Source organism: Pangasianodon hypophthalmus, chromosome 8 (assembly GCF_027358585.1).
Source record: "Pangasianodon hypophthalmus isolate fPanHyp1 chromosome 8, fPanHyp1.pri, whole genome shotgun sequence".
In the NCBI taxonomy this organism is placed as follows: domain Eukaryota; kingdom Metazoa; phylum Chordata; class Actinopteri; order Siluriformes; family Pangasiidae; genus Pangasianodon; species Pangasianodon hypophthalmus.
The window spans coordinates 19329551-19353989 of NC_069717.1; the positions used below are offsets into that span (position 1 = coordinate 19329551).

At 41.0% G+C, this 24439-nt stretch overlaps 1 protein-coding gene across 6 annotated transcripts; it reads left to right on the forward strand.

The window, feature by feature from the left end:
• Positions 1 to 13487: 13487 nt before the first annotated feature.
• Positions 13488 to 23615, forward strand: LOC128318709 (beta-1,4-galactosyltransferase galt-1-like). 6 transcript variants are annotated; one of them, XM_053236254.1, is made up of 4 exons: positions 13488 to 13627; positions 17233 to 17377; positions 19940 to 19962; positions 20184 to 23615. In XM_053236254.1, the coding sequence occupies exon 4, from the start codon at positions 20191 to 20193 to the stop codon at positions 21520 to 21522; it is 1332 nt and encodes a 443-aa protein (XP_053092229.1). In that variant the 5' UTR covers positions 13488 to 13627; positions 17233 to 17377; positions 19940 to 19962; positions 20184 to 20190; the 3' UTR covers positions 21523 to 23615. The 6 variants fall into 6 exon arrangements, with proteins under 6 accessions (XP_053092229.1, XP_053092226.1, XP_053092227.1 ...); XM_053236251.1 differs by having other exon boundaries at positions 17233 to 19962; XM_053236252.1 differs by having other exon boundaries at positions 19940 to 23615.
• The last annotated feature ends 824 nt before the right edge of the window (positions 23616 to 24439 follow it).

Here is a 24439-nt window from a genome sequence, read left to right on the forward strand (position 1 = left end):
AGAAATGAACATAAAGTCAAGTTTAAAGACCTGTGGTGATCATATTTTGCCTTGTATTAATACAACAGCCCTGTTGATCAGGGTGCAAAGAGGCCAAGTACAGATTTAGCAAGGAGGTGAGAAGAGCTAAATCAGAGCATGGTGAGAGAATGGAACAGAAACTCTCAGACAACGACTCTGCCTCTGTCTGGAAAGGGCTTAAGGCAATCACCAACTTCAAGCCTAGAGCCCACCACTCTGTGAACGACCTGAATTTTACTGCCGCTTTGAAAGACAATGGGATATACCTGGTATCCCCCACCCCCCCCCACCAGTCATTGATCTGCATGACCTCCGATGCTACACCTGGATCATCCACACATCCTCACACCTCAGTGTTGCCCTCTCCCTCACCACTCACACCTCTCTCCATCAAAGAGGGAGATGTGAATAGACTGTTTAAACGACTGAACCCCCACAAAGCCGCAGGCCCGGACGCTGTCTCCCCCTCCACCCTGAAGCACTGTGCCAACCAGCTGTCTCCGGTGTTCACTAACATTTTTAACACTTCACTGGAGACCTGCCATGTGCCAGCCTGCTTTAAAACTTCTCAGATTATTCCAGTCCCTAAAAAGGCGAGGATCACAGGACTTAATGATTACAGACCCGTTGCCCTGACTTCTGTGGTCATGAAGTCTTTTGAGCGCCTCGTCTTGTCCCACCTCAAGGACATTACAGACCCTCTTCTGGATCCCATGCAGTTTGCCTACAGAGCCAACAGATCTGTAGACGACGCTGTAAACTCTCACAGCTGAATGTGCCGGACTCATTGTGCAGGTGGATCACAGACTTTCTGACAGACAGACAGCAGTTTGTGAGGCTGGGGAAGTATGTCTCGGACTCCCGGATCAACAGCACTGGATCCCCCCAAGGCTGTGTCCTCTCTCCTCTGTTATTCTCCCTGTATACCAACAGCTGCACTTCTAGTCACCAGTCTGTCAAACTTCTGAAGTTCGCAGATGACACCACCCTCATCGGCCTCATCTCTGATGGAGACGAGTCGGCTTACAGAAGGGAGATGGACCCTCTGGTGTCATGGTGCAGCATGAACAACCTGGAGCTCAACACTCTCAAGACAGCGGAGATGATAGTGGATTTCAGGAAGGACCCTGACCCCCACCCACCTGTCATCCTCCGTGACACTCCGGTGACCTCTGTTGAGTCCTTCTGCTTCCTGGGTACCACCATCACCCAGGAGCGTAAGTGGGAGCAGAACATCAGCTCCCTCACCAAGAAGGCTCAGCAGAGGCTGTACTTCTTGCTGCAGCTGAAGAAGTTCCACCTCCCCGTGAAGATGATGGTCAACTTCTACACTGCCATCATCGAATCGATTCTCACTTCCTCCATCACAGTCTGGTTTGGTGCTGCCACGGCCAGGGAGAAAGGCCAAGCTGCAGCGCGTCATTCACTCCGCTGAGAAGGTGATCGGCTGCAGCCTCCCATCACTCCATCTGAAGCTGCAACTTTTCTATCTACCATGTACACTCACTTTTTCTGTATATAACTATTTATATTTTTGATTTAATATATTCTATCTTCTGCTGTTTACATATTTCATATTTATATATAGCATGTTCATCTTGCACCATGGTCTCTGCACTTTAGTATTGTTTTACTCTTGTTATTGTGTTGCATTTTTGTATTTTTGTATTCATTTCATCTCCCCCTTGACTTTATATCTTTGATTCTGTGTTTGCACCTGACATCAAGACAAATTCCTAGTACTGTAGAGTGTCCTTTACTGTACCTGGCAATAAATTGTTTCTGATTCTGATTCTGATGCCACCACCTTGAATCAAAACTCTATGCATCCACACAATACACTAAAATGGACTGTTAACAGGCAGCAGTGTGTCCCATCAAACAAAAGCCAAAGCTAGTCTAAATGGAATTCCTAAAATAAAATACAAGGTATGTCCTTGACTTGCTCAACTACTGTATTTTCTGTTATCTGACATGACTAGTATCTGTCAAAACGCAAACCAATAAACACAAGCCTAATATGAACAACATACAACTAAACAAATCAAAGTGCCTGTTTCTTGAACTTGAAGGAGCCAGTGGCAATATCGCTTTGAAAATAGTCGGAATACTGGACTGAAAACCTAAATATTTATTTATCACTTTTGATTCATTTAGAGGCCCCTTTCATCTGGGCCCTGAGCTACATCCCAGGATAGCTCATGCATAAGTCTGGCCCTGCTGAGATGCCAATATATTCAAGCATGTTTGACATTCTCAGCAATGAACTGTATAGTGTGAGACCATATAGTGGGACTAGTAGCAAAAACAGTGCTGTGAACAGCCAATGAAAGTCTGAGAGGAAGTCAAATTCATCTGCTCTCATGTGCAGCAGAACCCAGATCAGTCATGTGTTTGCGTGTGAGGGCAAAATATAATAATAATAATAATAATAATAATAATAATAATAATAATAATAATAATAATGTGTCTCTAAGAAATTATTTGGCATGTCATTCCCAAATAGTTGTTAGCAACAGCAAAAATAAAAAACAAATACAACATGGTTCCTGCTGGCTCATAATATAAAAATAGCTACTTTTTACTTTGGCTACTTTTGTAGTTACTGTATCTCCAGTTTTCTTAAGAATCACAAAGTCACATGATAAGACAGCTCTTATCATGTAACTCTTATCATGAGAAAGCAGGATTTTGGGATCAGAAGTGCTTCGGTACAGATCTCTCCAGGTGAAAGATTATGTAGTGTGTGAGCTTTGCCTGCAATCACTCATGTAGTGTGCATACTACACCAAACAACTGGTCACCCTTCCAACTGAATGCAAGACCCTTGTGGGGTCCCCATTTGGACTCCTTTTACTGCTTAGAGAGTATGGCTTCTGGCTTCTGCCACGCAGAAGGAGGTATAACTGTCTCATTTTGACGTTACTTCCTGTTTTGGAATTGTTTTGCCGGGAGTTTCTTGCCTGCGTCGGTGTCTTAACTATACTGTTTCTTTCTTTTTTAAATCAATAATTTTGCACTATCGTTTTCATCTGTTGTAATTTTCACGTTCTCTTCTACCATATTTTCATTCTTTTTCTCTCTCAAAGAGCGATTTTGTATTTTGTCAAGACAGCGAGTGGAGGCCATCCAAACCAGATCTATGCCGTCTAAAATAATATCAACAAATCTTCGAATAAGGTGCATTAAACAACATGTCTAACATTCAGCTTGTTCAGTGTGTTGAGTGCAGGATGTTTAGTAATTCTTCCCCCGTCGGTAGTATTCACTTTATTTGTGATAAATGTATGTTAGTTAGCTCTCTGACAGAGAAGATTGCAGCATTAGAGGTGCACATCCAGACTCTAGAGAGAGTTAGTGAGAGTGAGAGCAACATAGTTTCTGTAGGGGAAAGTCTCGATGTCTTAGGCGGAGTTAGTAATCCCCCAACTCCAGCATTAGAGCCCTCACAGTGGGGCGAATGGGTGATGACTCGGCGGCATAATCGCCAAGCCAAAGCTAACGCTAAGGCTCGCCCACAGGAGCACCACTCCTCTCCGCTTTGTGTGTCCAACAGGTTTGCTCTCCTCAGTGAAGCACCTGCTGAGAAATCTGAAAGAGCTCTGGTTATAGGTGACTCTATCTTGTGGCACATGAAATTAGCTAGGCCTTTAGGGGCACCAGCAGCTTTAGTTAGGTGTATACCGGGAGCCAGGGTGCCGGACATAGCAGGTAATCTTAGGGTCTTAAGCAAGCACAGGTTCTCAAAGATAGTTATTCATGTAGGAGCTAATGATATACGCCTTCGTCAGTCAGAGGTTACTAAGAGTAACATGGTAGAGGTGTGTAAATTAGCGAAGGCGATGTCCGATGCTGTAGTATGCTCTCGGCCCATCCCAATGCGGCGTGGCGATGTAGCTTACAGCAGGTTATGGTCCCTGAACTGCTGGATGTCCAGGTGGTCCCCTGAAAACAATGTGGGCTTTATAGATAATTGGACTATCTTTGAGGGCAAGGCTGGCCTTTTAGGGCGGGACGGTGTCCATCCCACTTGGGAAGGTGCTGCTTTCATTTCTTGCAGCATAGCACATAGTCTCAGAACAGGCCTATTTAATCGGTGACAATCCAGGGCCAAGGCCAGGGAGCAGACAAGCAGGCTAAACCAACCGTCTGCTAGCTGCACTGAGTCGTCACTTAGGTTCCACCGTATCGAGACTGTGTCTGTTCCCCGAGCTAAACAAAATTATAGACATACTCAGACAGTTTGTTTTAGTAACCTAATTAACATAAAATTAAATCAAACCAAATGCGTAGCCAGCACCATTGATCTGAAGCTAGGAATGTTGAATATTAGATCCCTTACATTTAAAGCACTTATTGTTAATGAAATTATTACTGATCAGGAGTTTGATGTACTGTGCTTAACAGAAACGTGGATTAAACCAAACGAGTTTGTAGGATTAAATGAAGCTAGTCCTCCCGGGTACGGTTACATACATCAGCCCCGTCTAACTGGCAAAGGAGGAGGCATCGCAGTCATCTATAATGATAATCTAGGCATCACACAAAAACTTAGTCATAAATTCAACACGTTTGAAGTTCTTTATACTAACATAACGTACGTAGCCACTAATAATAAGTCTACCAAGGTGATTCCACTAATTATTATTTACAGACCCCCAGGGTCATATTCAGAATTCCTATGTGAATTTGCAGATTTCATCTCTAACCTGGTTGTTTCCTTAGACAAAGCATTAATTGTTGGAGACTTTAATATTCATTTTGATAATCCAGATGATCCTCTAAGAACAGCAGTGTCCATTCTTAAGAACAGCAGTGTCCATTCTTGATTCAGTAGGGGTTAATCAGAATGTATTAGGACCCACCCATAGTGGTTGTCACACTCTTGATTTAATACTAACATTCAGATTAAATATAGAAAATATAGTCTCATTTCCACAGTCTGAAGCTATCTCAGATCATTACCTCATCTCATTTAAAATGTGTCTTAATCATAATACAGTGCCTATAGAAAATCATCATACCCCTTTGAAATAGTTACTTTATTTGTCATACAGCCTGAAATCAAACCCCAATCCAAATAACTTTTCCAGCTTTATTTACAATTTTGGTCTTACAACATCAAACCAATGAAAGAAAAAACACAACAGTTCTGCAAATTAATAAAATAAAAATAACAGGGTTGGAAAAATCATCAGTCTCTTGAGTTAATACTTCGTAGAGCCACCTTTTGCTTTAATTACAGCCATCAGTCTTTTTGGATATGTCTGTACTAGCTTTGCACACCTTGATTGGAGAATATTTGCCCATTCTTCCTTGCAGAATTGCTCAAGTTCAGTCAAATTCTGTGGTGAGCGGCAATGGACTGCTCTCTTCAAATCCATCCACAGATTTTCATTTGGATTTAAGTCAGGGCTCTGACTTGGCCACTCAAGGACATTAACCTTCTTATCCTTAAGCCATTTCGTTGTTGTTTTGGCAGTATGTTTAGGGTCATTGTCGTGTTGGAAGGTGAATGACCTGCCCATCTTCAGCTGTCTAGCAGAGGGACGCAGGTTTTCCTCAAGAGTTTGGATGTACTTGGCAGCATCCATTTTCCCTTCAATCCTGACCAATCGCCCAGTCCCAGCTGAAGAGAAACACCCCCACAACATAATGCTGCCACCACCATGCTTCACAGTAGGTATGGTGTGTTTTGGGTGGTGTGCTGTGTTTGCTTTTCACCAAACATAGCGTTTGGACTTCAGTCCAAAAAGGTCAGTTTTGGTCTCATCAGACCATAGTACCTTTTGCCAAAATGTGTTTTTGCATAGCGCAAACGAGACTGAGTGTGACACTTTTTTAGGAAAGGCTTCTTTCATGCCACCCTGCCATACAGGCCAGCTTTGTGTAAAGCTTGGGAGATAGTTGTCACATGCACAGACTGAACAGACCCAGCCATAAAGCCTTGTAAGTCCTTCAAAGTTGCCTTTGGCCTCCTGGTAGCTTCTCTTATCAATGTCCTCCTGGCTCTGTCATCCACTTTGGACGGACGGCCTGATCTAGGCAATGTGCTGGTGGTGCCATACGCTTTCCACTTCTTAATGATGCTCTGAACAGTACTCTGAGGGATAGTTAAAGCCTTTGAAATGTTTTTGTAGCCTGCTCCTAACTTGTGCCTTTCTACAACTTTATCCTGGAGGTCTTTTGAAAGCACTTTCCCAACCATGGTGAATTCTTTGCCATACCATGCACTACTAACAGTGGAATCTTCAAGAAACAGCTCATTTTATTCTGAAGTAATCAACACCACTACTATTGATGTCAGGTGGGGCAATTAGCCTGGTGTTTAATCTGGAAGTTGACTGCTTGCACCCGAGCAAGTTTATAATGGTATACTCTAAGGGGCTGATCACTTTACCAAACCAGGCATTTCATGGATTAATTTTTAATAAGAATTTTTTTAAATGATATTTTTACTTTAATGATGAGGGTTATAATGTGTACATGCAGCTCAAAAAAGTTAGACTTAATTTATTTTATTTTCCAGGGGGTAATGTGACAAAAGGTAAAGGTTTTCACAGGGTATGATGATTTTCTATAGGCACTGTATATGCACATTGCCACGTCACCGTGTCAAACGTACTTTCACGTCAACAACTGCAACTGTTTTATCAGTAAACTCCCAGATTTATCAACCATGATTGGATCACCGTCTGATCCCGAAGAACTTGACCATGCTTAGAATCAACGTTCTGCAACTCGCTAGATAAGGTAGTTCCACTTAAAAGAAAAATAATTAGGGAGAAAAAGCTAGCACCCTGGTATAGCGATCACACACAAACTTTAAAACAGACCACTCGAAAACTAGAACGTAAATGGCGTGAAATTAAATCAGTAGTATTACAAAAAGCATGGAAGGAGAGCCTTTTGAGCTATAGGAAAGCTCTTAGTGCTACTAGATCAGTGTATCTCTACACCCTAATTGAAGATAACAGAAATAATCCTAGATTCTTATTTAATACTGTAGCAAAATTAACTAGGAATAAGACCACTATAGAAACACGCACACAATCATCATATAGCAGTGATGACTTCATGAATTTTTTCAATGGTAAAATTGAAAAAATTCAGACAATTAATTTAAAACCAGACAGTTTTATAACTAACTCTGTAGATTATAATATCAACAATTACAATGTTTTACTCCCCTTGAAGAGACCGAACTAATTTCACTAATTTTGTCATCAAAATCATCAACCTGTATACTAGATCCTTTACCTACTTGTTTCTTCAAGCAGATAATTCCTGAAACAATCAAACCTCTTTTAAAGATAATCAAATTTTCCCTTAGCATTGGCTATGTACCTAAATCTTTTAAACTAGCAGTTATCAAGCCCTTGATTAAAAAAACTGACCTTGACCCCTGTCAGCTGTCTAACTATAGACCAATATCAAACCTCCCCTTTATCTCCATGATCCGGGAAAAGGTTGTAGCACAGCAGCTATGCTCATACTTACATAGGAACAACATTCATGAAATGTATCAGTCAGGATTTAGGCCTCATTATAGCACAGAGACAGCACTGGTTACAGTGGTAAATGACTTACTTCTGGCCTCTGATCAGGGTTGTGTCTCCTTGCTTGTGCTGCTTGACCTTAGTGCAGCTTTTGATACCATTGATCATGCTATTCTCCTCGATAGACTAGAAAATGTAGTAGGCATTAAGGGAACGGCCGTTTCCTGGCTCAGGTCTTATTTGACTGATCGTTATCAGTTTGTAGACGTAAATGGTGATTTCTCTTCGCATACTAAGGTAAAGTTTGGTGTCCCACAAGGCTCTGTTTTAGGCCCACTGCTCTTTTCTTTATATATGCTACCTCTGGGCAAAATAATTTGTAAACATGGTATTAGCTTCCACTGTTATGCTGATGACACACAGTTGTATGTTTCAGCAAGGCCAGATGACAGACACCAGCTTAATAAAGTTGAGGAATGTTTAAAAGACATTAGAAACTGGATGTTTATTAACTTTCTCTTACTTAATTCTGACAAGACAGAAGTACTTGTACTAGGACCACATGCAGTTAGAAGTAAGCTTTCTGATTACAGACCCTGGATGGCCTTTCTGTTTCATCATGTGCAGCAGTAAAAGACCTTGGTGTGATTATTGACTCTAGTCTTTCTTTTGAAGCTCATGTAGATAATACCACTAGGATCGCTTTCATTCATCTCAGAAATATTGCTAAAATAAGAAATATATTGTCACTACACGATGCAGAAAAATTAGTTCATGCTTTTGTTACCTCTAGGTTGGATTTTTGTAATGCCTTACTGTCTGGATGTTCCAGTATATGCATAAACAAGCTCCAGTTAGTCCAGAATGCAGCAGCAAGAGTCCTTACTAGAACCAGAAGATAAGACGACATCACCCGTATCTTATCCACACTGCATTGGCTCCCAATCAAATTTTGTATTGATTATAAAATACTACTATTGACCTATAAAGCACTAAATGGTCTCGCGCCACAGTACCTGAGAGAACTTTTGGTCTTGTATGTGCCACCACGCCTACTTAGATCAAAAGGTACAGGCTATTTGTTGGTACCTCGAATAATGTGGGCTACAGCTGGGGGTAGAGCTTTCTCTTACAAAGCCCCACAGTTATGGAACAGCCTTCCACTTAGTGTTCGGGACTCAGACACAGTCTCAGTGTTTAAGTAAAGGCTGAAAACATATTTGTTTAGTCAAACCTTTTGTGAACAGTTTTTTCTTAGGTACAGGGGCAGGTCTGGAGGGTTCACAGGCACAGAGTGTTGTGGTGAACTGGAATGTTTGGATGCTGTCGCCCCTCCACTCTCATGCGTTCACTCAGGTTTGTCGACAGTGGAGTGGCTGGCTACCTTTTGTCCCAGGGTGCCTCATGTCTGTGTTAGCTTCTAGCTCTCCCTTTTAGTTATGCTGTCATAGATAGTCTTGCCGGAGTCCCTGCTTGCACTCTGCACGCAAAGTACATTGTCCTTAACCATTAGAGGACAAAAGCTTACCTAACAATCTCTCCTTCTCTCTCCATCTCTCTCTCTCCCTCACTCTCTGTCAAGCTACACATGCTACTTCTGAGATGCCAGTGATCCTGAGCCCTTCTGCTCCCCGGATCTGCCTGACCCATCCTGATGCCCTACTTCTGGTTATAGTTCTTATCGGTTGAGTTCAGTGGACGGTGGATAGATTTTAACCAACCAGACTTCTTGCGAAAACTGTGATGAATTTACTGGTTGCTCAATTGCACTATTTGTCCATATAGTACACAATAATAGAAGGGATTTATTTATAATTGCACTATCCATTGCACCCAGATGATGATGGGTTCCCTTTTGAGCCTGGTTCCTCTCAAGGTTTCTTCCTCATATCGTCTCAGGGAGTTTTTCCTCGCCTCTGGCTTGTTCATTAGGGATAAATTGACATATTTACTATATACTATACCGACCACGCACCCCTCCAGTGGATAGCCAAGGCCAAAGACACCAACGTCCAGGTAACCCGCTGGTTCCTCTCCCTGCAGGACTACAACTTCACAGTGCAGCACCAGGCAGGAGCTCAGCATGAGTGTCGCAGCTCCTATTCACCCTCCAGGAGAAGACGGGGAGCTATAAAAGGAGCTCACGGCCACTCTACCAACAGGAAGGTAAGCGGAGAAACATTCTTCACTAACCGCTGTCTCCCTGTCGTTCACAGACGCAGATATAAGCAAGGACGATGCTCCGCTGCTGCTTTAAAAGCACCCCGCTGCCAAGAAAAGCCTGCTGCTTCCCTTCCGTCTCGTTGCCGCGCCACAACTTTACTAAGTGATTGATAATTGAGGCCACTGAAGGCATCATGAAGTCAGAGCTCCTAACAGAGGTGTTGTGGATGCAAACTTGCCGAAATGCAGAAAGCAACAGGAGTGGAGTTTTCAGCAGGATCATGATCCAAAGCATACCAGCCGTCTTTCGAAAAAATACTTTCCAAAGCCCTGACCTAAACCCTATAAATCATCTCTGGGATGCAGTGGAGAAGAAACGAGCAGATTGTTGATGCTTTACTGTCTATAAACTGAAGGTTTTTTCAGTACAAACTTGGAGGAAACTTCCACCACAGATATTACAGAGACTGGTTGAGTCCATGCCCAGAAGTAGACAAGAAGTTCTGTGAAACAAAGGATGGCAAACTAAATACTAAAACACTCTAACTGTAATGTTTAAAGAAGCCACAATTGAGTGTCTAAATACTGTTTTGTCTAACTAAATATTCATTTAATTTAAAATTATAAAATATAATTTAATAGATATAACAGTATATCTATTACTGTTTATATATTTAAACAAACTTTTGTGGGGAAATGTCTTGCTTGAAAAGTGTGCTTGTGGCATCTTTCTTAAAAATAAATGGCACTTTGTTTGTCATGTTTTCTAATGCAGTAAAATTCATACATTTGTAATTGTGGCTTAATTTAAACATTTAAACTTGTAATTTTTGGGGCCACTGTATATATATATTTATATATATATAAATATATATATTTAACTTTATTAAATTAGCACATTTTCCTGAGACGACAGCTCTTCTTCTTTCTCTCATTTGCATTTCAGTCTATAGGAAAATTTCATATTTCATTTTACAAAATGTACAGGGACTGTGCCTCATTTATCAAAATTTTACCAGTTGTGTGGAAATGTTTGCGTAACCCAAAATGATGAGAAGTTATGACTCAATTCCAAAAAATTATTATTATAATTATTATTATTATTAGGGGGCCAAGCACCAAAGGTGCATAGGCACCCTATTGTTGTTCTATGTTTTCTTATTCTTCTTCTGGCTAGGGTGTCTATGGGAACTAGAACCATCTAGTAAAATGTTGTGAAATTTGGCACACTGATTGCGGAGGGTCTAAGGAACATTCTGATCAAATTTTAGCCAAGTGCTGCCAACGCACCACCATCGGGTCAAATTTTGGATTAACCCCGTTTTCAAAATTTAAAAGCTAAGCATCCCTGGATACCCTGGGTTGAGACGAGTTCAATGGACCCTATGACGTCAATTTCCGCCTAATTAGATTTTCCGCCATTCCGCGTTAGCCCTTAATTGGCCGATGAATCTGATGGCAAAGCCACCAAACAGGAAGTGAGGCTGTATCTCAGCAATGACTTTGCCCACTCACACCAAACTTGGTAGGCATCTTCAGGACCATGACCTGTTATCAGATTATGCAACAAATTTTGTGATAGTGCCACCTACTGGTCAAAAGTTTCAATAACATGCTAAAATGCTTACATCTAACTGCCATTTTTTCCACTCCTCCTCCAAATTTTGCCCAATCTTCACCAAATCTGGGTCACATCATCGTTAGACCTGTCTAAACAATGCTGCAGCAATGCCACCCTGCTGCCCATTTGTTCATCGAGACCTTTCCTCCTACAGTCAGAGAATTCCACCATTGTCCGTGGTCAAAACATACACATCATGAGTGAAATTACAAATCACTCTTGAATCCCTTTGCCTAAAGTTATGGCTCTGCTTTCTTGTGATTGTTTAGGCAACAACTGTAGCGTGTCTGTGAATGTGTGGCTCACCGAGTCTGGGTGCTTGGCCCCAGAAAATGCTGCTTGCAGCTTTTATTATTATTATTATTATTATTATTGTTATTATTATTTTAATAATAATAGTAAATGAGCCCTAAATCTTCCTTCAGCTGAGACACTTGTTTATACCAGCTCATCTCAGCATTTCTTTTGTCATAATTGAATGATTTGTTTTATTTGTCTTAATCTATGGGTTTGTGTTGGCTCACTTTCTTTATTTTTCATATTCTTTGATTAATACCAACGATATAAGATGACTGATTTTCAAAAAAAATGTTCTTGATGGTTTTCTTACTCCCTGACCTACAGTAGTGAACTAGCATGAAGATGTGTTTTTGATAGACACACCAAAGCACTTCTGTAAGTCTCTGTGGAGACTCTGCTAAGGGCATCTGCTAAATTCTCTAAATGTAATAAAAATAAGCAATTTAAAATCGACAGTATATATAAAAGTGCAGTAATCCATGCAAATTATTTGTATTATTATTAAGATTTGAAGTCAATTAAGTCAAGATTTATATTAGTTAGTCTTCTTATGCGTACATTTCCACACTCTGGAACATGAGTAGGATGCAAATGTTTTTCCGAATGTACTTGATTTTCTTGAATACCAAATTTCTTGTTTAAACACTCATACAAATGATTTAGGATTAACTCCATTCATATTCAGCTTCATAAATAAGGGCCAATGTGAGGTGCATATGGTCACTGGGATGCTAAGCAGAGCTCTACTGTGGGCACTTGCCAAAGCCTAACCCTAGGCAGACATGCCCAAAAAACAGGCAAGGTTATCCATTCCAGGTGTGCAAGTTTGGGTAGAGCATGAACACAGCCTACCCACTATGCAATTGAGACTCTCACATTTGAGGAAATCACAAGACCATTATTGAGTACTAGCACTAATCAGATTTCCTGTTATGGTTAATCTTTGAATTATAAAAGTCTCTTATATGGCCTTTAAAACTATTGAATGGTCTGAGTTGTGTACCAGTCTCCTGGATCTTCAAGACTATTAAGTGCTTTTGAATGTAAGGTCAGAGTTTTTGTGGACGTATTTCCATTAACTAGTTAACTCTTAATTAGAATTACATCAATCAGTATTTATACAGAAGTATTCTACTGAGTTATTGTGTTAAATCATGACCTCAAATCACCTCAGCCTAAGAATGACTGAAGTGTATTTTAATCATGAGGAGAGTGTAACTCTATGGTAAATCAGTATTTGAATCCGTTCTAATCAATTACTTAGAAAACAATTAATTTAAAATAATTTTATAAAGAATGTGTATGTGAACCAAGAAAACTAAGACGAAACTGATGGGACTCTAGCTTGTGGGAAATCACTATGCACAGTTCTCATTCATAAATTGTATCTTTTCAGTTCAGGCCTGCTCTATCCTTTCTCATGAGAAAGTACCTTCCTCTCAGGACCTGTTCTGTTCTTTCTCATGGGAAAGTGTTTTCTCTAGTACCTGAGGTTTGTATCATTTTCACCAGTTCGACATTTGTGATTTCTTATAGTGTATTGTTAAGGGTGTGAAGACATGTTAACATTTTTTTTTAATAAAGTAAACTGACTGACCTTCGCCACGGTTAAGGCTAAGACAAAGGGACAGTGAAATAATTGTGGCGAGAGGCAGGTGTGTGATTAAAAGAAAAAAAGGGAAAACTCCACCTTAATGAGATCATTGTATTAGAATTGTATAAAAGCATGAGCCACAACTATGTAAATCGGATGTTCTGCAGACCATCTTGGCTTTGTTGTTGATTCAATAAATGAAAATTAATTTTCAATTTGAGACACAGCACATGACAGCAATCATGAAGATGGTGGAAAGTTTTAAAGAGAAACAGTGCTTCAGTCAGTCTGTTGAATGTTGCTGTGCATGAAATATAAACATCCTTCCAGGAAACCAGCCGAAGGGGAAGTTCTGGCTTGGACGTGCCATATTGAGAGATCCTGCACTAAATATTAAACCCACACTTTTTCGAATGGAAATAATCAAATGTAAGTATTCAAATCAAGTACTATTAATATGTGTCCCATTTTACCGATGTCCTACTTCATGCTATGAGTAGTTTGCTGTGGTTGCTTGCGCTATCGTTGGATTATATGTTTAGTTGTTTTATTGCTAGCTCTACAGCACAGGAAGAACTGAATAACACTCAACCAACTATAGTTTTCAGCACGTGTTAGGGAGTGGGATTTTTTTTTCTTTTATTTTTCTATGATTAGATATATGATTTAAACCATTTAAGATAAATTCAATCTAATGTCTTAGCTCACTCATATGTCTGTTCTTTGTTCCCTTATGATGGACACATCTGTTTCTTGGGTCACAATGTTCTTTTGTATCTTAGCCTTAGGCATTATCTGTATGGTCTAGAGTGACCCTTGCACTTAGACTCTGCACTTGTATCCAACTTATGTTTAGACTATAGAACGCCCAGGTTGTCTTTGTGGGCACAGTAAACCATCTCTTTTATTATAACCTGGCTCTCAGTCTCCTGATGCCTCAAACATCTTTGTTCTGATGAAACTACGGTATTTTGGTCCAAGATGGCGGCGCGGCAGTAGCACGCAGCACGCAGCGGCCGCTCCGGATCCAAAATGGTGCTATTTTTGTTTTTAGCCAGACTCTTAAAAGGCACATGGACATCGCAGCGACCGGTGTACCATCGCCAGACACTAATAAGCTACAAATATCACGCAACAACCGACTTGCATAATGATCTGCTGGAAAAGCTACTCGATCTCGGCTTGCTGCGGGGACCAGGCCTTCAGCCCTCGGCGTCGGCTGATGCCGGTGGCCGGAGGAGGGGAGCAGAAGCGCGGCAAGAGTGCGGGGATCCGTGCTGGGCTAAAAACAAACCCTAGCCGGCCGGCTCTCCCGTCCATCCTGCACTCCAGTGTCTGTTGCCTGTACAATAAATTGGACCACACCCGACTCCAGCAAACTACGCGGCGTGAGTTTATAGACTGCTGCGTCTTTGTTTTCACGGAGACACTTAGACAGAGTTCCGGATACAGCCATTCAGCTAGACGGGCTAGCCTTGTTTCGTGCCGACAGAAACACAGCTCTGTGCGGTAAGGCTCGCGGCGGTGGCCTGTGTTTACATCAACACGGAATGGTGCAGGAACTTGGTGCTAGTTTCTAGTTACTGCTCAACGCTGGTAGAGTTTGTGACCGTTAGATACATTTTAGACCATTTTATTTACCACGGGAATTCACCACTGTCTTTATAATCGGAGTGTACATTCCCCCAGTGCTAATGCTAAGGAGGCGCACTGTGAACTGTATCGGGCTATTAGCGAGCTGCAGAATTCACACCCTGACGGACTGTTTATTGTTCCCGGAGATTTCAGCCATGCAAATCTCAAGTCAGTGCTGCCTAAATTCCATCAGTATGTGGACTTTGCAACGAGAGGGGAGATCACGCTGGATCTTGATAACACAACATCCCCGGCGCGTACCGGGCAGAGCCCCGCCCCCACCTCGGCTACTCAGACCACATCTCTGTTATGCTAATCCGAGCATACAGACAGTTAGTCAGACGCTCCAAACCGGTTCTGAAGCAGGTGAGAACCTGCCCAGCAGGAACCATCTCTGCTTTTCAGGACTGTTTTGAGCACACTGACTGGCAAATGTTCAGGGAAGCGGCAACTGACGGCGACTTCACTAACTTGGAGGAGTACACTATATCAGCAAGTGCATTGATGACGTCACTGTCTCCAAGATCATCACGACACGCTCCATCCAGAAGCTGTGGATGACTGCAGAGGTGCGTGCGCTGCTGAGGACCCGTGACTCCACCTTCAGAGCAGGCGACAAGATGACCCTAAGAACAGCGAGGGCCAAACTGTCCCGGGCCATCAGAGAGGCAAAGCGCGCACACGCACAGAGAATCCGCAGCCACTTCAAAGCCAACGGAGAAATGCGGCATATGTGGCAGGGCATCCAGGCCATCACAAACTACAGGACAACCTCACCTGCCTGTGACAATGATACCTCCCTTCCAGATGCACTCAACAACTTCTACGCTCGGTTCGAGGCACAGAATGGCATGACAGTGTGGAAGACCACCCCTCCTCCCAGTGACCAGGTGCTGTGTCTTACCACGGCTGACGTAACCCATGGAAGGCTGCTGGACCAGACAACATTCCTCGCAGAGTGCTCCGAGGGTGTGCAGACCAGCTGGCGGATGTTTTCACGAACATCTTCATCACCTCCCTGAGCAGCGCCACCATTCCAACGTGCTTCCACCACCATCGTCCCCGTGCCGAAGAAGTCTCCTGTGTCCTGCCTCAAAGACTACCATCCCGTTGCACTCACACCCATCATTGTGAAGTGAGAGGCTCGTCCCTCACTGGATCCCCTGCAAATAGCGTACCGTCCCAGCTGCTCTACAGATGACGCCATCACCACCACCCTCCATCTAGCCCTCACCCACCTGGACAAAAGAGACAGATATGTTCGAATGCTGTTCATAGACTTCAGTTCAGCATTCAACACAATCATTCCTCAGCACTTGATTAGAAAGCCGAACCTGCTGGGCCTGAACACCTCCCTCTGCAATTGGATCCTGAACTTCCTGACTGGGAGACCACAGTCAGTTCGGATCGGGAACAGCATCTCCAACACCACCACACTGCTGTTCACCCTGCTGACTCACGAGTGTGTAGCAATGCACAGCTCGAATCATATCGTCAAGTTTGCCGATGATACGACCGTGGTGGGTCTTATCAGCAAGAACGACGAGTCAGCTCCATAACAAAGAAAGCCCAGCAGCGTCCCTACTTCCTGTGAAGGCTGAGGAAAGCCCATCTCTCACCCCCCATCCTCACCAAGTTCTACAGAGGGGCTATCGAGAGCATCCTGAGCAGCTGCATCACTGCCTGGTTTGGGAATTGCACTGTCTCGGATCGCAAGACCCTGCAGTGGATAGTGGGGACAGCTGAGGTCTCTCTACCCTCCATCACAGACGTTTACACCACACGCTGCATCCGCAAAGCCAACAGCATTCTCTTCAACAGAACTCTTCACCCTCCTGCCGTCTGGCAAACGGTACCGAAGCATTCGGGCCCTCACAGCCAGACTGTGCAACAGTTTCTTTCCCCAAGCCATCAGACTCCTCAACACTCAGGGTCTGGACTGAAAACACACACACACTCAACTGAGCATCACCCCATCCTCTTTGCAATATTTGCACACACCTGCATTCAATTTCTGCTGCTATAAATATTTATTATATACTGATATATATCTCCACCTGGCTGCTACGTTTACATTTAGCAACTTATTTTGTCAATCTTTTGCACTATTGTCGTTAGAGTCACTTTTTTTATTAGTACTGTGTATAAGTCGGTGCTGCACTGTAACTCGCCGTGCCCAGTGTCTTGTTTTGATAGTTTTTGTTCTGTCTTGTGCCGTCTGCACATGTCTGCACTGTGCACTTTATGTAAATATATGTAAAGTCTACTGTAGTTCTGTGTTTTGTTTTATGTAGCACCTTGGTCCTGGAGGAACGTTATTTCGTTTCACTGTGTACTAACTTAGCTGTATATGGTTGAAATGACAATAAAGCCACTTGACTTGACTTTTTGCTCATCAGGAAAGATTTACAAGAATTTTGGTGTCTCTGGTGGGACAGTGATGTTCTCCGTCCATGTGCTGTGACGACCCAGATGACAGACAACATCTGATCTGATCCGGTGATCCTGTTCCTGTGCTCCTGTGACAAACATGTGCTAGCACGGGTGAGTGGGTCATCCTGTCAAAGAACTTGCTAGATGACGGAATCAGTTTGATGATAAGAGTTCGACTGATAGGAGTTCAGTTGAAGTTTCTCTGTACTGAATAAGTTAGCGCTGTTTTATACAGTATGTCAACAAGTCATCAGGATCCTAAGGGTGTTAGAGAGTCTTCCTCACCAGTTTGAGAGTCATCATTGCCTTTTGCTCATAATCTCAGTTTTGAAAAAGAGCTAGGGCAAATATTAGATAAGTTGTGTGGAAAGAACAGGACTAAATTTTGTAAAGAGCTTGGTATTCCAGAACAGACAGAGTGGAGTAGAGAGCAATGTTTTTCTGCTTTTAAAGACTTTGCTTTTAAAGCTTTTAAAGACTTTGAGGCAGTGGTGAAGGTGTTCAGGCAGTGGTATGCTTCTCTAATACAAAATAGGGATAAGAAAAAGTGTGAGAGCGATGAGATGAACACCAAGCTGGTGCAGGAGTGTGCCAACAATAAACGCGGCTCTATTTCTGCTATAAAAAAATAAAAAAAAACCTGTGAGCAATTTCAATGCTACATTAACTCTCCAAGCCAAGACTGAGGTTTTGGAAAAACAGACACTGCCTTCATCTAAAGCAAAGAAGCTGTATTTCTCTCTTAAAAGTTTTAAATGGCAATCAAAAATATGGTCTCCAAATTACTCATCACGATTTAGATGACCCTGGTTTTGATCCTGTAGCCATCCGGATAGCCCTGATGGTGATTAAAGAGCAAAGTCAGAAAAGGACAAGCAGGCAAAAGGAACAATAAAATATCAGCCACTGAGTCCTGAGCAAGTTGATCGCATGGCAAAAGATTTTAAACATCCCAGAGAAATGGGCATGGGTCCATTCCTGTCTCAGATGACACGTAAAATTCATCTGTACAACTTGCATCCTTTGGATGTTATTTCTATATGCTCTCAGATATTTCTGCGTGTTGCTGCATGTGCGTTTCTAAGAGCATGAAACAGGCTCAGGTAACAGAAACTACAGCTATGTTGACTCCTAATGTTAGGCCTGATGCCTACATTTAATATGACGTTTATTTTCTATCCTATTCTACTTTCCTATGCCTGGTACGCAGGTAAAATACCTATCCTTATTTTTGGGATATGTAGATGGGTAGTCACCTAGCCAGTGGTTATGGTATGTAGGATAGTACAGAAAGTTTAATCTTGCTTTAATGAACGCTTTTAGGGTTGTCCAAAGAGGTGAATTGGGGGATTATTTTTCTATGATTAGATTTATGATTTAAACCATTTAAGATCAATTCAATCTAATGTCTTAGTTCACTCACAATGCACAAGTGTCTGTTCTTTGTTCCCTTACGATTTACACATGTCTGTTCCTTGGGTTATAATGTTTTTCTCTTATCTTAGCTTTGGGCATTATCTCTGTGGTCTAGAGTGCCCTTTGCACTTACACATCAGTAGAAAAGCCAGCTGTATCCAACTTACGTTTAGACTATAAAACACCTAGGTTGTCTATGTGCATGCAATAAAGATAGAAGATGCAATAAATCTCTTTTATTATAACCTGGCTCTTGGTCTCCTGATTCTTCAGGCATCTTACTTCTAATGATACTTCAGTGATTTTGTGGTCATCCAGAAAGATTTACAATATAATAAAGAACATAGAAAGAAAAAGAAAATAGAAATAGAAATAGACATTAGAAAATAATAAAAGAATATCAGCTGCTGTTGTCAAGTGGCATATGAAAGAGGGTTCCTTAGTTCATTCTTCAGTGTGGAAAAATATGTGTGGTTTAAAGCAAGTCCGTGACATTGCATCACAGTCAAGATGTTCTGCTCTACAACAAAAAATAGACCGCAGTTTATATGGACTGCAGGTTTTTATGCACCTAAATACAAAGGAAAGATATTTGTGAATAATTTGAGGATCATAAAGGTTTATTTAAACTTTTTGCCAAAAATATATCCGAATCCTGTTATATCCGAATAGCCAAATATATTTCACCAAATATGCAGCTAATTGTGAGTATGCCATTAATCTTTTTGCAAAACATTGTTACTGGAAAACACAAAACCTTTAAAGTAGAGAAAATATTGGATGAAAAAGAACAAAACTGGAAGTACTTGGTGAAATGGGTGGCACTCCAGAATTATTGGCAGGGTCCAAGTGCTTTATTGGCACCACAAACATGTCTAGTTAAACTTGTCTGAACAAATAATTGTGATGCCTAAATAATAACAAGAGTTGGAAGAGTGATTCATTTCTTTTGTGCCTAACATGCAGTGAGGAGGGAAAAAGCTTTTTGTAGCAATGTTGTTAGATTTTGTCCCATTCCTCTTGGCAAACATCTTCGATTCCCCATCTAGACGAGAGTCCCTCTGATGGACTTGCAATTTCAAAATTGCTTATCACTCTGAGAGCGCAGAATCAAATCTTGTATGGTGTACCTGTCCAGGGATGATTATCAAATCAGTTGTACTGACAGGGATGTTTAAGGTCTTTGCTATGGCTCTGTAACTTATTTCTTTCGAGTGTTGCTTAATAATATTGTCCCTGTTTCTTTTGTGTTGAAAGTTTCAGCTGTGGTAATGGAGAAGGTGAGTAGTATTTAATTGTAAATACTGACTAATATTCGGGATGGCTGATACCACAGAATTTTTAAATCTGATTCCGAGGTATTTGAAGACTAGTACCGCATTATAAATCTTTTTATTATTGTACTTCCTGATACCATTACTATGTAGTAATAGACAAAATCTATAAAGGTATCATTAATGTAGGATGTTTGTATTAATAATAGTTTTGTTTCAATCTACAGGGGTCAAATGGCAGAACCAAAGAGGAAGCTGTTTATTTTTCTTATCATTTTTGCTGCTTTCATCATTTCAAAATGGAAGGACATTTTTGAGCACACTGCTGTTTACATCGCTGGAAATCTATATGAGGGCAGACCATCTATAAGCAGTAATTTGGATATACACAATACCCCCATATCTATGAAGTCTATAATCCCCATTAAAAACTCAAGCCATTTTGCAGTGTCTGCATTCATTGATCACAGGATCAGTAAAGCTATTCGAGTTATCAGCATAATAAAAAGAAACAGCATGCAGCCACTTTATTGCCTCTACTGCAACAATGGCCAAGCTTGCGAGTCTACTATGGCTAAAATTGAGATACACAGCGATCATTTTGACTTCCCATTTGGTGCTTCAGATGTGCTGTGCCAGGGCAAACACACCCAAAATGCGACTCACGTCGCCATTTCAGCTGAAATCTCTGACAATAATAACCCAGACTTCCTGCCAGTAAAGAACAGAGTGAATAATGAATCATTCAAGTACAACTTCACCATCTGTATCTCTAGTCTTTTTGGGGACTACAATAATGTTCTGCAGTTTGCTCAAAGCATGGAGATGTACAAGCTTCTTGGTGTCCAACGAGTCGTAATCTACAACACCAGCTGTGGTTCTGACTTGTACAAACTCCTACAGCACTATGAGAACGAAGGAATTCTAGAGATTGTGCCATGGCCTATTGACCAGTTCCTTAATCCATCTGCAGGATGGAATGGCAAATTGCACAAAGGGGACCTCCAATACTATGGCCAGTTGGTAACACTCAATGAGTGCATTTATAGACAGATGTATGAGTCCAAATATGTCCTGTTGAATGACATTGATGAGATCATCATGCCCTATAAGTATGCTAACCTTGCTTTACTGATGGATGCTCTGCAACAGGAGCACAAAGATGTGACTGTATTTATCATAGAGAACCACATTTTCCCCAAGACACAGTTTGAAGAAAGTGGCAAGTTTCGCAGGCCAGAATGGAAAAATATTCCTGGTATCAATATTATGGAACACATTTACAGAGAACCAGACAGAAAGAACATCTACAACCCCACAAAGATGATCATCAACCCCAGGAACATGATGCAAACCTCAGTGCATTCCAGCCTGCAACACATTGGAAAGGTCTATCGGGTTCCTCCTGATGTGTGTAGGATCATTCACGTGAGAACACCACTACAGGGGAGTCTTACCAAGGAGCAATTATTTGTTGACACAAGAGTGTGGGACTTTGCACAAGAATTGATACCAAATGTTACTAGGGCACTGAAATTATCAGGTTTGTTGAAAAGTCAAGAGTGATGTGGGTTTTTTTATGTGGACTTTAAAATCTTGTCTAAAGTCCTTGCCCTTCGCCTTCAGCAAGTGTTGCCTGCTGTGATTTCCCCTGACCAGACAGGTTTCATGACTGGGAGACAATCTTTTTATAATACCAAAAGACTTTTTAATACCATCCTTTCTTCAAGTTCCAACACTCCCGAAGTTGTTATCCCTCGATGCTGAGAAGGCATTCGACAGGGTCGAGTGGGAGTATTTGTTTTTTATTTTAAATAAATTCGGTTTTAGCTCAAATTTTGGATTCGACTATTATACTCCTCCCCTGTAGCATCTGTGCACACTAATGCAACACATTCTAAAACCTTTCGCCTTTACAGAGGCACACGCCAAGGTTGCCCCCTTTTGCCTCTATTATTTGCCTTGGCTATAGAGCCATTGGCCATAGACCCATTGGCCATTTGGCTACGAAGTGAGGGAAGGTTTGAAGGCATTACCCGGTTTGGAACCTCTTATAAACTGTCCCTTTATGCAGACGACCTTCTTTTATATATAGCGAACCCCATTTCATCATTGCCGCCAATCCTCGAGATTTTTAACTCGTTTGGCAAATTCTCTGGTTACAAATTGAATCTTCAAAAGAGTGAACTGTTCCCTATCAATTTACCAGCTGAGACGCTTTCTCAACATCCTTTCCCTTTTAGGTGGGCTCAGGTCCGATTCAGATATTTAGGCGTATTTATGATTAAATCAGTTACAGCCATCTTTAGAAAAAATGTTTATTCTTTGCTTGATGTCCGTAAGGCAGATATAGAGAGATGGTCTTCTCTTCCAATATCGCTAATTGGCCGTATTAATTTGGTTAAGATGACAATTTTGCCCAAATTTTTATATCTGTTTCAGCATATACCCATTTTTATTAATAAGTCTTTTTTTACCACTCTGAATCAATCAACCAATTCATTTATTTGGGGCGGAAAAAATGCGCGAATTAGGAGAACAGTTCTCGAACTCCCAAAGTCCAAAGGCGGCCTTGCTTTACCAAATTTTCAGCAGTATTACTGGGCCTGTAATATCAGCAAGCTTTTGTATTGGACTAATTCCTCAAGAATTCCTGAACATCCAGTCCACCCAAATAGAATTATCATCCTCTAAATTTCCCTTCATTCTATGATTTGCTCTCAGCTTCCTATAAATATTAAAAATGTCTCAGACAGTTTAGTGGTGGCAAATACTCTTAAAATATGGGTTCATTTTAGGAAGCATTTTGGGTTAATCAGACCATCAGTTCTGGCTCCTATTGTAAACAATTTAACTTTTCTACCATTATGTTCTGATCCAGTTTTTCGTGATTGGTCCTCAAGGGGTCTCGGTACCATCGGGGACTTTTATGATATCTTTATCTTTTATCCTTTACAGAATTATCCAAGAAGTTTGATCTTCCCAACACTCATCTTTTTCGCTTCTTTCAGGTCAGACATTTTGTACAAAATCAGTTTTCCCTGTTTCCTAATCTCCCTCCTGATTCAAAAATGGACACCCTTCTCTCGCTTAGTAAAGACAGACCCTTTTACAGCTCTGTTTGGAATTCCTTTTAAGCCAAACTTGCCTTCATCAATGCAACAGGTTGTTGCTTTCACCACATTATTGGCCAGGAGGCTTATTCTCCTTAAGTGGAAGCATGCATCCCCTCCTTCATTTAATAAATGGATAGAAGAAATTCTTTTGTGCTTAAAGCTGGAAAAAATTCGTTTTTCTTTAAAAGGGTCTTTAAAAAGCTTTCATAAAACATGGAAACTGTTGTTAAACTATACTGATACCATTGATCTGTCACTTGAAAATGCAGAAGAGGATTAACAATTTTTATTTTATTTTATTTTATTTTATTTTAATTGTTTTTTTTGTTTTTTTTCCCTGACATTCACTGTATCTTTTAACAACTACACTTACAGTGTTATTGTTACTTGCTCTGGTTTTTGCTGTCATGGTTGGGATATTAGGGGTGGGGGGACAGGGGGATTGTAATGGGGGGAGAAAAGAAGAACAGGGGTTTATTTCAATTTTGTAAATGTAAGTTGTATCTGCACAAAATGTTAATAAATATATTTTGAAAAAAAAAAGTGATATGGGTTTTTTGTTTGTTTGACTTTTTGTTTAGGTACATGTAAAGGTAGTTCTCTTTTATTCTTGTTCGTTGAGGCTACGTTTCCTTGTAGAACTACATTTTCATCAATATGGAAATTTGTTTGGTTGCTCTGCCCAGTAGTCTTAAAAACCAACATAAAAATTAATCATGTTTCCTTTTCCTGTTTCCTTATAATAGGCTGGATCATGATGTGATTTCTTTGCTTAGATTTTTCTCTTTGATATCTCAGCCAATTGTATAGCGATTCTCACTTGTGTTTCAATTAGGTACTGACTATGTCACAAATGTTTCTGCTAAAACTCCTCAGTAGAAACAGAATAAGAAGAAAAAGAGACAAAACATCTCACCTTGCTTCACACTAGCAGAAATCATATACACAAAACATCAAAAACTGTGATCTGCTGATCACAGATCACAATCACAACATTTTACCACTACACCACCCAGGAACTTGCTGTTGGATACATTTTTCTGTCTATTGTTCACTGGTTAGTTTATTGAGCATAGTCAATTTTTAAGTGTTAAAACACTTTTTGATTGTTAAGTGCCAGAGAGTGTAGTTTGTGATATCTGTGTGTGTGTGTGTGTGTGTGTGTGTGTGTGTGTGTGTGTGTGTGTGTGTGTGTGTGTGTTTTCATTGATGTCGCAGCAAACTTAGCTGATTTTAACTTTACATGGTTGGCATACTATTTTTTTTGCATGTGTACTTGTGCGTGTGTTTTCAGTGAGCAGCAAACAGGCTATTAATATATTTGTCACATAATAAACTGATCAAACAAATGTGATGTATTGTGTAAT